Raw genomic sequence first — 12788 nt, 5'->3', positions numbered from 1 at the left:
CGGGTTTCTTAAATCCCCACCCCCATGCGCCTCTAGAGCCCAGTGACTTTTCCATTCCCAATCATTTACCTTTAGCACCACCTAGTGGAAGCGTTTAGTATAATCGGCTCCAGAGAAGTCCCTCTGTGGATGAGACTTACAGCGGAGGTGAGATGCGGAGGCTCGCTTCAGGGCAGTGTGTAGAAAGAAGCACTTGAAAATCCCCGAGTGGGGACACTCTCCTAGGATAGGCTGGAATCCAGAAGTGACCCTTGCCCAGAGACAGCCAAAGAGGCTCAGAATGCTACAGTGGTCCTGACCGGGAGGCTGGCAGGTGGGGAACCAGTCCCTGGGGAAAAAATAGGCAGGGTACAGAAACGCAGATCTCATCTTCACCTCCCAGTTCTGCACCAGCAGCTTACAGACCCTGTAGAGGTGGGGCTGAGGGACCAAGAGGACATTTCAACCTGGAAAGCGCTGTAAAATCAGTCACCAGTGGGCAGGTCTTCACCTGGCACCCTTTCAGGAACAGAAGCTAAGAGAGCTGCTCCCTGGTAGGGGCCTGGCTGTCTATTCCCCAGCTTCTCTCCCAGCTCTCTTTACCGCACGTTTTTTTTACACGCATCGCCCGCCTCCTGCTCCACCCCTTGTGTCCTCATACCGGGCTTAGCTCCTCTTCTTCACCGTGTAAAACTGTTCAGTCCATGAGGAGAGAGCTGCCCTGAAACCTGTAACTAGACAATGCCTCCCTGTGCAACCCTTTTCTGAAACGACATTAGCAAGCCAACGTTTGTTATTAATGCAAGAGTAACCTCAAGTCAGGACCACTGTCCAGAGCATGTCTCTTCACCCAAGAGCAAAACCCAGGTTTGAGATTCAGTTTCTCTATTGAGTCAGATTAGGGCAAAGGGTTGGAAACCAGATCCATTCTATCAGACTGGGAAAGCTGGCCCCACTCCTCACCTTCCAGCTCCCTCCACACCCCAACCCCAAAGTATTGCTTTCAGCATAGATAGCAGAAGCCAGCTGAGAGAGAGAGAAAGCAGATTTACCCCAAAGCCAGGCCTTGCTCCCCACTTCACCTACAGCCCAGGTCTCTTGTTCTGCTTGGTTTTGTTTTTGCACTTGGCCTGTGTGCTGTGGAGAAGACAGACTTTTACCACTATAAGCTGCATGAGGTGAATGGCTTGTGACAAACTCTGTCCCCTCCGCAACACCCACCCCAGCCCCTGTGCTTTTCCCACATCCTCTCTGCAGACAGCAGCCAAGGCCTTTAGAGACCAGGCAACCAGACAGGCGACTTTGTCATTTTGTAAGCCCCTGAGGCCTGGGAAGTGGGAGACTGGGAATGAAGCCTGGCACACAGGCCTCCACATGGCACTCCGAGGTCCTCACCCAAGTCCTGTGGAACATAGAGGAACCACCCAATGGTTGAGAGGCTGGGTCAGGTACTCAGATCCTCTGAGCCCCACATAGTTAGCCTTGGGGCCTGTGGGAATCCTTGGCTAGGGGTTCCAACTGAGGTGGCCTCTATTTGACAGGCTGCATCCAGATTCACTTTTCTTCCTGAACTCTAGCCCAAAGAAGATGGAAAGTTAAACAAAACAAAACAAGAGAAAAAGCAAAACTGTACTGTTCTTGCAGAGGACCCCGGGTCAGTTCTTAGCACCTCCATGACAGCTCCCAACCATGTGTAACTGCAGTTCTAAGGGGGCCAATACCCTCTTTTGACCTCTAGGGGGCACTAGGCACACACATATACATACAGACACAGCACTCATACACATACAATAAATAAAACTTAAAGTAAAATGGAAAGGACTCCACACTGGTTGTTGAATTTTCCTTTCCAGTTGCAATTGCTTCCTCGATAGGAGTTCCTGGGGAATAAGGGTGACAGGCCTTCCATGAGTCTCCAGAATCACACTGAGGAGGTACAGGGAGCTTTGAGATTGCCACCAGAGAGGGGCTGTGATGGTTTGTATATGCTTGGCCCAGGGAGTGGCACTATTAGAAGGTATGGCCCTGTTGGAGTGGGTGTGGCCCTGTTGGAGTAGGTGTGTCACTGTGGATGTGGCCTTTAAGACTCTCATCCTAGCTGCCTGGAAGCCAGTATTCTGCTAGCAGCCTTCAGATGAAGATGTAAAACTCTCAGCTCCTCCTGCGCCATGCCTGCCTAGATGCTGCCACGTTCCTGCTATGACGATAATGGACTGAACCTCTGAACCAGTAAGGTAGCCTCAATTAAATGTTGTCCTTTATAAGACTCACTGTAAGACGGGGACCTAGAAGTTGGGAGCCACACATTGATGAGCTCAGATGAGAGCTGTGCAAGGAAGCCAAACCCCTGTGACATCAACTTCGTCACTCTGACATTAGGCTGTGACATGGTGTGACAGGATACAAAGAAAGAGAAAGATAAGTGACAACGTCGGGCTTTGCAACCATGCTTAGCCCCTGAAGGCAGGAAAGCCAGCAGGTAGAGCCAGCAGCTTCCAGGCTGTCTGGACCTGCATTAGTTAGGGTTTCTACTGCTGTGATTTTTTTTAAGGCTTATTTTGCCCTATGACTTATGAGTCCATTATCCAGGGAAGTCCGTGCCAGAACTCAAGCGGAACCTGGAGGCAGGAGCTGATGCAGAAGCCTTGGAAGAGCGCTGCTTAGTGTATTGACCCTCACAGTTTGCTCAACCTGCTTTCTCATAGTCCTCAGAAACACCAGCCAGAGGATGGCACTGCCATCAGAGAACTTGATGCTCACACACTTAATTGTCAATCAAGAAAATGCCAACCCGGGCTTGACCGCAAGCCAATCTGATGGGGAGTCTTCCAAAAGGCTCTAGCTTGTGTCAAGCTGACATGAAACCAGACAGCCCAGGGCCCAACACAGGCCTCCTTAGGACTCGCCTGCTCAAGCTCTCTCAACTCCACACACCCCTGCTCAGCCCAGGAGGAGGGCCTGCCAAGGGCACATAGAATTGTGGGCGACAGTGGCGCCTCCCTCAGGCAAAGCACCAGACCAGCCTTGTTTTCTTTAAAGGAAGAAAAAAATCTCAGCAGAGCAGTGGAGGCACATACTTTTAACCCCAGCACTCAGGAGGCAGAGTCAAACGGATCTCTCTGAGTTCGAGGCCAGCCTGGTCTACAGAGTGAATTCCAGGACAGCCAGGGCTGCACAGAGAAACCCTGTGGAACCCAAACCTCCCAAATTGTGTGCTCCCCCCTCTTACTTTTCTCTGTCTCTCTGTGTCTCTTTGTGTGTGTGTGTACACACATTTATATGCATGCATGTACCCTCAGAGGCCAGAAAAAAGCAGCAGATCCCGTGGGAGCTGGAGTTAGAGGTCGTTGGGTACCAGGTGTTGAGAACCAAGCGTATGACCTCTGTCTAAGTAGCATAGTGTCTCTTTACCTGCTCCATCACGTCTCCAGCCCTGAGAGACTCGTGTTTCCAGAGGAGTGCCCACATTTGGGATTTCCTATCCTTGCTCCAGTGACCTTCCCACTCCCTCACCTGAAATATCTCGTATGATAATGTTAAATGTCAATTTTACAGAATTGACAGTCACCTGGGAGATGGGTCTCTGGGTATGCTGGTGGAAGTTGCCTTAGTTAGATTAATGGGCAAGGCATCAATCCCTGGCTGGGATCGTGGATGGCATAAAGGGAGCATGGGGGCTGGACAGACAGCAAAGCTGTCTTCATTGCAGTCCTCTTCCTGAGTGCAGATGGAGGAGGAGCCTTCTTCCTGCTCCTCCTCCTCTGGTCACCTTGCCCTTCCCTTCATGCCTGCTGCCACATTCCCATCTTCATGCCCCTCCCTCTCTCCCGGAACTGTGAGCAACTTTCCTCCCTTAAGTTGCTTTTGGAGCATTTTGTCACAGAGGTGAGAAACTAGCCGGACAGTGGTGGCCTTTAATCCCAGCAGAGAGAGAACGAGCTAGACACAGGGGAGGACAGAACGAGCCAGAGAGTAAGAAGGAGATAGAAGATTAGAACAAATTGCCAGGGTTATACTGAGGTCGAGCAGAGGATTCAGGAGAAGCCCAGAGGAACCAGATTGAAGAGTTTTGACCCAGAACAGCGGAGTTGAACCAGCCAGAGCTCAGAAAGCACTAACTGGGAAGGGGTGAGCTTATTCAGCAGTAAGTCTCAGAGGCTGAAAACATTCTAGGCCTAGATTAGATTGTCTGGAGGCTAGGAGCTTCCAGGACTAGGCCTTGGTTAGCAGATGGAGGCAGTGAGTCTCAGACATGGCAAGGAGCAGGAGAATAAACGTTACATTTATGCGGGGCAGTGGTGGCGCACGCCTTTAATCCCAGCACTTGGGAGGCAGAGGCAGGTGGATTTCTGAGTTCAAGGCCAGCCTGAGTTCCAGGACAGCCAGGGCTACACAGAGAAACCCTGTCTCAAAAAACTAAAAGAAAAAAGAAAAAAGTTACATTTACAGAGGATAATCTACTTTGGCTTCTCTACCCACGCACCTGTACATATGCATACATCACAGAATGTATTATAAAGCTTTATCTACATTTCTTTCTGCACTTCAGGGGAACACAGTAGCATATGAATTTCCCCAGAGGAAAAGACGTGCCTGCAGAACTTTAAAGAAAAAAATTGATGATTTCCTGTGAGAGGAAAAATCCATAAATGCCCCCCACTCCACACCCCACCCCCAACCTCCCTCTTGGTTCTCTTCATTCTTTGAGGCAGGAGAAGCAGCAACGGAGAAAGGAAAGCCCAATGGGCTGGGGATGACAAGCCAGCTTGTGCCTCCCGTGGAACCTTGCGGGTGACCTTGCCTGACCTGGTGTCCCTCTGTGACGCAGCGATAACAGGGCTGTGAGGCTGGATGAAACAAAGGTCTCTCCACTGTGAGACAGATCCCTGCTGAGGGCCCTTTGTGGATGCAGCAGAGGAGACAGGCTCACAGGACCTGCCTTCTTATGCCGAGAAGAGGGAGCTGGGCCAGAAGAGGCCCTTCTCAGGGTGCCCTGAGATTGAGCAAACATGTGTCCAGCCCTCGCTGTCCATGCCTGCTGAAGGTACATGGTGGGTTTCTGGGAGCTGTAATTGTTTTTTGAGAAAACCTGCTATCACACTGATAAGCTGCCTGTCAAAGGATGTTATTTCTGGATGGGAGGAGAGTCCACTGGCTGGGGCTTCTTCCTGTCTGCACTGCGTGGATCCACTGCCTCCCACCAGACCTGACTTGAATGATAACCAGGGGACAGCCACAGCCTGCTGCTCAGGGCCTCCACGGTGCTGCAGGGCCAGCTATCTCAGGACCCTGGATTCCTGGAATTGTCTGACAGAGTGGAAGTCTGTTCTCCATCCCCTGACAAGCCGCACACTCCAAAACAGGTTATTTCTGTCACCCCAGCCACTGGTTCTCTGGCCTGACATGTGTCTAAATTAAATTGCTTTTAAATACCCATGCCACCGGGCTAAGCAAGCTGCATTGTCTACTCTGCCAGGACTGTCTTCAGTGACGATTCTTTTTGTCACCAGTGAAGCTGGCCTTGTCCAGAGAGCAACATGGTCTCAGCTAGTCAACCCTTGATTTTTGATTTCCCTACCAAAACCCGCACAGATGGTAAACGTCTGACTCGGTGCATGTTGAACTGTGTGTGTGTGTCGGGGGGTGTCGATAACCTCAGTTCTGTCACCCAAGAAGCTCTCTTGTGCCCCCTTTTCACCAACTCCTGTCTCCGTTATTTTCCCTTCTCCCCATAGATGACCTTTGCCTTGTTTCAAACTTCATGTAAATGTAACTGTGGTGCAAAGGAGAGAGTCCAACCTGTAAAGCCATTGCTAAATTCAATCCCAGCACCCATGTAGAGACCTGTGTGGCACTGCTGGCTTGGCTTGAACCTTTGTGTTGGGGAGTCGGGGATAGTGAGATCCCTGGGCATGGCTGGCTAGCTCCATTGGTGACTGGCAGGTCCAGTAGAAGGTATGCACTCCACCAACTAAGCTATACCCCAATCCCCCATTCTTTGAGTTTAAGGCAGGGGGTTTCACTATGTAGCCCAGGCTGGCTGAAACTCTCATTCCTCCTGCCTCAGTTTGTAGAATGTGAATTGCCCGTGCCACTGCACCAGACTCTACCAGTATTTGTTAAACAAAGGATCCAAAGACAGCACGAGGCCAAAACTTGGCTTGACGTCTGTGTCAGCTGGATCATAGACACAAGTGATCTCGGGCACAGAAGGCTGTGGGATTATGAGGATCCAGAGGTGTCTGTGAGCAGCACCTGTGGATTGAGGCCACTAGAGACGAAAGGGGCAAGTCCCTGAGTATGGTCCACTCAGGGAGCAGGGTGCATAGCCTAGTGGCTCAGGGACAGAACATGGGATCTAAGCCGGGCGTGGTGGCGCATGCCTTTAATCCCAGCACTCGGGAGGCAGAGGCAGGTGGATTTCTGAGTTCGAGGCCAGCCTGGTCTACAAAGTGAGTTCCAGGACTATACAGAGAAACCCTGTCTCGAAAAACCAAAAAAAAAAAAAAAAAAAAAAAAAAGAACATGGGATCTACGTGGTGAAGGAGAAAACTGACCTCTGAAGGTTGTCTTCCGACCTTCACACACATAGTCCCCTCTCCAACAGAATGAATGAATAAATGTTTCAAAAGAAGGGAAGAGAAGAGCAAAGGTGAGCCCTGGGGACAGAAGGTGTCACCACTTGTATTACTTCTTGCATCTGACCCAATTATGGAGCACTAACAGGAAGCCACACTCTTATTTAAGTGATTTTGCCCCATTTCCCTTCATTTGTCTCTCTTTCTTTTAATTGATTTTAGACAGGGTCTCTTGTACCCCAGGCTCTCCTGGAACTCACTGGAAAACTGCGTATGTAGCCTTGAACGCCTTGGCCTTCCTGCTTCCACTTCCCAAACCTGAGATGACAGGGGTATCAACACACCCAGTTTTTCTTTGTAATTTGAGACATGGATTCTCAGCCTGGTGGTAGTAGTGGTTGGTGCACCCCTTTAATCCCAGCACTAGGGAGGCTGGGGCTGGCACATCTCTGTGAGTTCCAGAAAAGCCAGGGCTACACAGAGAAGCCCTGTCTTGAAAAAACAAACAAACAAACAAACAAACAAATAAACAAACCCCTCCAAATAGTGAATTCTTGCTATATTGCCCGGAACCTACCCAACTTCCTAGCCTCCCCAGCGGCAGGCCGTTCAGGGATTGAGTCACTGTGCTAGCCTCCCATTTGATCAGCGTGTTGCCTTGGGGATCTTGCAGGCTAAATATTTTCACTCACCCCCTCCCCTGGGCTCCTAAGTCCCCATCTGACCTCAAACTGGCCTCCTTCCTCCACCTTGTCTACTGTTTACGGAACATTTACTATGTGCCTGGCATTGTGCCTCCAGAGACCCTTGCAAGCATCTGCTGACCGGTCAGGTCTTTTTGGACTGTGAGACCCCTTGTCACTGCCTCTCTTCTCTCAGTCTCAATTTTCTGCAAATTCATCTGCAAAATGTACTGGCAGAGAGGCTTCAAGGTCTCCTGCCCCCAACTCCAGGTTGTGACAATCCCTGATGGCTATGGCCAAAGATCAGGGTTCAATTTGCTTCTGGGCTTGGAGGTGACAGAAGGACCACAGAACTGGAAAGATCTGAGTGGCAGGATAGGAAGGCCTCTAAGATTAAATTCTGCCTAGGACCTTCTAACATGTGGGGGGAGGGGCCGCCTTCCGGTGTCAAGAGAAGATTTAAGGAAACCCAAGTATTACCACCTCTCTCCTGACAGGAGAGGGAAGAGTCCAGCTGACTACTTGACAAAGCACGCAGTAGGAGGCACCTGCCCCAGATTCTGACCTCTGCTACACGGAGGGGAGCTGACTTGGGATAAACAAGTTTTGTTGTTGTATAGATAGTGGTTACTTTGTAATTCGGCCAGTGCTCCATCTTTACTCACCTCGGAGCCCCTGCTCCAGGGAACTGAAGACTGAACTCCTCCCACTTCTCCTACCGATCCTCGCCTTCACCCTAAGTCTTCACCATAGGGCTGGGAGAGCTCCCCATACACCGGGAGAGAAGAGAGAGGGGAAAGGGGGAGATTTGGAGGTGCAGTGGGAAACTTGTAGCAGGCGGGAGCAAAGGGAAGCCACAGAAGCACCGAGCCTTTAGGAGTACTATGAGGACCAAGTAGGCAGCCCTTGCTAAGGTTTGGCCGCGGCGATGGCAGAGGCAGCATCTGGGGAAAGCACACTCGCAGACACACTGGCGGGGATACAGTAGCAGGTCTACAGGCGACAGAGGAATGTCTGCAAGCTAACGACTTTAAAACAGGGGTTCTGTAGCCACTTATTGGGACCGGTGATTTGGAGCCCCGGAGGGAGGAGTTAAAGGGGCGGGGCGGGGCGGGCGCGGCCACCTATCAGGGTCCAGCCCGCCGCTCACAATAACCCGCCTCCAGCCAGCGCCCCCGACTCCGCCAACGGCGTCCCAGCCGAGAGGTGTTCGGGCAGCTCGCCCGCCGCTACGCCAGCTCAGCTTGGCAGGTAAGCGTCGGGCAGCCCTAGCCCAAGTTGCTGGAAAGTTGGGGACTCGTGCCCAAATCCCTCGGTGGCCCCGGCTCTGAAAGGTCCCCTCTGCGTCTGACACCCCGAAGGTGCTAGCCTGGTCCGCGTGTCTCGCTGTGCGTCCATGCACTGGGGTGGCCCTTGTGTCCTGGTTCCAGGGCGCGCTGAGCAAGTAGCCTTCGTTGTCGCTGTGCCCTGGTTGTCGAAAACTTAGGGGGAGCAGCTCGAGACCAGGGCGCGGCACTGCCACAGTAGGGCGGCCAGGCTCAGCCCGGGCCGCAGGCGGAAGATGGCGTCCGCACCTGTCTCCGCGAGGACCCGAGAGTTCGCATCTGTCCCTCCCTCGGGGATCCTGGGATTCGCACTGCCCCTGCCGCGACCTGGTAGTTCACACCTGTTCCCGACAGACTCCAGCTTCGCATCTGTCCTCTCTGGGACCCGGGGAAATAGGTCTTCGAGGGGCAGCAGAAGGGCCTTCTTAGGCGACCTGGGTAGTTCAGACCATCACTTCCCCGAAGCTCCTAGCCACCTGCCTGCGCCCAGGCGCAGGGACTGGGTGTGCATCGGACGCAAGGTCGCCCGTGTACCAGCCACAACCAGCACTGGGGGCTCAGTACTTGTGTCACTTTTCCGCCTTGTGGCCTTCAGGATGCGGATGCAGGTGGTTTTGTAAACTTAATTGCTGTTCTGAAGTGTACTGAACCACCCCTACTTAGTGTTGTTTATTGTTGTTGGCGTTGATGCAGGTGATAACACTGTTACAGGGGCCTGGAGCCAGCTGCAGCTCTCAAGAAGGCTGGTCTCCTACCTACTTTGGGGGATGGGGAAGTTGTCAGTGAACCTCAATTTTAACCTCGGGGAAGCAGGTCTCATTTCAGATAGGCTTATGTCCCAACGGCCACATAGAGCTGGCTCCTTCAAAGCCTGGAGGGCTTTCTTAGAGGCCACACCAACCTCTCTACCTGTGGCCTACTTTCTGTTCTGACTGTGTGGCTTTCTACAGGCTCCTCCACCATTCTGGACCTCAGTTTGTTGAGTTTGTGAACTGCATTGTGGTTTAGCCCGGTGGGGAGGGACCTTTCCCAAGAAGTAGCTGAGTAGCTCAGCAATGCTACCTTGATTTCCACTAGGTTGGGGCATGTTTACTGTTGCTACTTTACAAAGTATACACCGAAGGGTCACCTGGGGTCCTTGGCTGCTTTTGGATCTAGTGTCCTGCCTAGGGCAGGTGGCACTCCTGACCTCCCAGCCTTGCCCCTCCCCACGTCTCTCACTCCACCCCGCCATTTTCTCCCCTCTATACTCTAGGATTTGAGACTTTATTTGTTTTGTTTTGAGGCAAAGTCTCAGGTAGCCAAGGCTGGCCCCCAGCTTACTATGTAGCTGAGGATGGTCTTGAGACTCCTGATTCTCTTACCTTCACCACCTGAGTTCTAGGATTCCAGGTATAGTTATTGTATCCAGGTTATTTGTAGCTGAGGATGGAACTCACAGCTCTGTGTGTACTACCATTTTTCTTAAGTAAAGCCTCACTATGTAGCAGAGGCTAGCCTTGCATTCTCAATCCTTCGGTTTGCTTCCCTAGTGCTGACTTTTAGTCTGCTTTCTGTTGCTAATAAGATACAGTGCATTGGGTTGGGTTATAAAGAAGTAAAATTTATTCTGGCTTGTGATTCTGAGTTCATGTGGGGTTGAGGGGCCATATTGGGTGACTCCCTTTTGTTGGCAGAAGACATACATTGTACATTTTACCCACCTCTCAAAGGTCCAGCCTCTAAACCCCACAGTGAGGTTGAGTTTCCCCTTTAAATACGTCACAAGGGGGATTAAATGTCAACACCCCAATCTTTGGAGACCCCCAGGTCATATCTAATTACAGCGCCTCCCCTTCAAAGTCACAGAGCTGCTGTTTCTCAGTTGTTCCTCCAGAGTTAGGTTTTAAAGGTTGTCTGTGGTTTGTTCTTTTTGTATTTCGAAGACAGGGTCTCACACTTTATAGCCCAGGCTGTCTTTGAACTCTCAATTCTCGTGCCTCTGAGATCCTGGGGTTATGGGTCTTTATTGCTTATTTTTTAACTTTCTTAACTCAAAATGTGCACCTTTGCCAGAGGATGCTGGCTCTCATCCTGAGCTGGAAAACGCAGTGTGTCATTTTCCAACTTGGTGACAGGCTCGTTTAACTTATCTTCTAAGCTGAACCCTAGTTAGCATTTTAAAGTTAGCCTTCTGTTTTGTTTCCAGACCTGGGGATGGGACCCTGGGCTTTGTGTATTTTAAGCAACAGAGGGCCAAGAAGCAAATAGGCTGTCTGGCTTACTTGGGGCATGGGATGCTGAAGGCTCAATAAAGGGTCTAGGTAAGAGCCCAACACCTAGAAGGCAGAAGGAAGAAGGAAGGCAGAGGATGGAGTCCACCTCCCAGAGGAGCCCAGACAACTTTAGTACTTCCTCCTCAGGCTCAAACATTCCAGAGCATATGAAGAACTTAGAAGCTGAAAGGGGAGGAGGTAGCTTGCTACTCTGGCTTTCTGTAATGGAGCTACTCTCCTGCCACAGTTGATCCTTTTTTGTAGCATCTTCAAGCACTGGGAGGTTTATAAGGGATCATCGGAGTGATACATCCCTGGCCTTTCATCTTCTGATGTCTTTGCTCAGTTAACATTTCTCTGACAACCCCTCCACGTCCACCCGTCCTGACATCTCACCCATTATTTGTTCTGTCCTATGCCCTTGGCTGTCTGAAATAAACTCATGTATTCATAGCCTGCATGTTCTGTGAGACAAGGAACATCAAATTTTAGGTTCCCGGTGCCCATCATAGCCTGAACTCTCTCTGGATGGAGGGCTTACCTGCATGCTGGTCACTGTAAGGTGGTTGATATACAGTAATGAAATCACTGCTGGATTCGCTGAGAGCAAAGAAACCGGAGCTTGTGGACTGGAGATGTAGCTCAGTTGGTAGAGAGGCGGGATAACACACACAGATTCCTGGGTTCAGCTCCCAGGACAGTATACACCAGGGATGGAGGCCAACACTAGCTAGCACTTGGAAGGAAGCAGAAGTTCAAGGTCATTCATTCTTGGCTGCATATTGAGTTGGAGCCCAATGTAGAATACAGGAGACCCTGCCTTGAAAGAAAAGTCACAGGTACATACAATTCGCCATCTTGTCTTATGTTCCTTTCCCACCTCTCTTAGTAGCAGGGCAGGGGTATTTGGAAGGCCATATTTGCCAGTGAGTCTTCAGGCTGTCCTACCACAGACAGAATCCCCCCCCCCCCCTGGAAAGCATCCTGTTTTCAGTGAGTTGGTTACATTCGTAGACAATTAATGACCCTTACTTCCTCTGCGGCTGACTGAGTGAATCCCGCCAGAGAAATCACTGTTTTGCTCTCTGCCTAGAACAATTCGGAAGCTGTTTCAAGGAAGTGCCGAACGATGCCCAGCTTTTGTTGGGAGTGGCCACCAGGAAGCCAGCAGCGGGTCTGGACTGGACTTGTGTGGCTGCTTCCTTTCTCCTACCCTTGGTTGGCTAAAGCCGAACCTCAGGAGAAAAAAAGTGTTAGCAAATGCATCCCGGGCAGGCGGGAGAGGGCAGGGCACAGGGTGGCACGGAGAGGGCAGCTGATTTACCTAGTGTCAACACTGAGTTGTGACAATACAAAACACCCTCTGGGCACTGCCAAGGAAACCTGTTTTTCAGGAGATGGGAGAAAATGTGGTGCCCAGTTACCCGACCTGAGAGGAGGCTCACTATGCTCGGGAGGGGAGTGAAGGAGAACCTACCTGACCGTCTGGTGGGAGGCTGGGTGCTGGAGACCACTCCAGGGTCCTCTACACAGGGGCATTGTCCCCCCTTGTCCCCGTGAACTGCTCATTCTTGCTGTTTTGCAGAGGACTTTCCCTGGGCAGACAGACAGGTAAACATTTAATGAGGCCATAAAGAGCCAAGTGCCCTATCCAAGTCAGCTGACCCTAGGTGCTGGGACAGCAGTGGAATTCTGTCCTGGAGACAGAGGGCCAAGAAGCAAGCAGGCCGTCTGGCTTACTTGGGGCATGGGATGCTGAAGGCTCAGTAAAGGGTCTAGGTAAGAGCCCAATGCCACCAGAAGGAAGGCAGAGGATGGAGTCCACCTCCCAGAGGAGCCCAGTCAATTCTGGTACTTCCTCCTCAGGCTCAAACATTCCAGAGCATATGAAGAACTTAGAAGCTGAAAGGGGAGGAGGTAGCTTGCTACTCTGGCCTTCTGTAATCGAAACAGAAAAGCACAGAGTTC

General features: G+C 51.2%; 1 protein-coding gene across 3 annotated transcripts in view; it reads left to right on the top strand.

Moving 5' to 3' along the window:
- Positions 1-4700: 4700 nt before the first annotated feature.
- The window catches only part of Bik (BCL2 interacting killer), a 28288-nt gene continuing 20200 nt past the window's right edge, over positions 4701-12788 (top strand). Inside the window, exon 1 of one of the 3 annotated variants that reach the window (XM_085831783.1) lies at positions 4701-5023. In XM_085831783.1, the coding sequence (XP_085687909.1) occupies positions 5011-5023 (13 nt within the window). In that variant the 5' untranslated portion in view covers positions 4701-5010. Of the gene's footprint in view, positions 5024-6569; positions 8492-12788 lie in introns of those variants that run through there. The other 2 variants (XM_085831782.1, XM_085831785.1) reach the window with 2 other exon arrangements.

Source organism: Mus caroli, unplaced genomic scaffold (assembly GCF_978045245.1).
Source record: "Mus caroli unplaced genomic scaffold, Mus_caroli_1 scaffold_16, whole genome shotgun sequence".
Taxonomy (NCBI): domain Eukaryota; kingdom Metazoa; phylum Chordata; class Mammalia; order Rodentia; family Muridae; genus Mus; species Mus caroli.
This window is presented reverse-complemented; position numbering and strand designations above follow the sequence as displayed.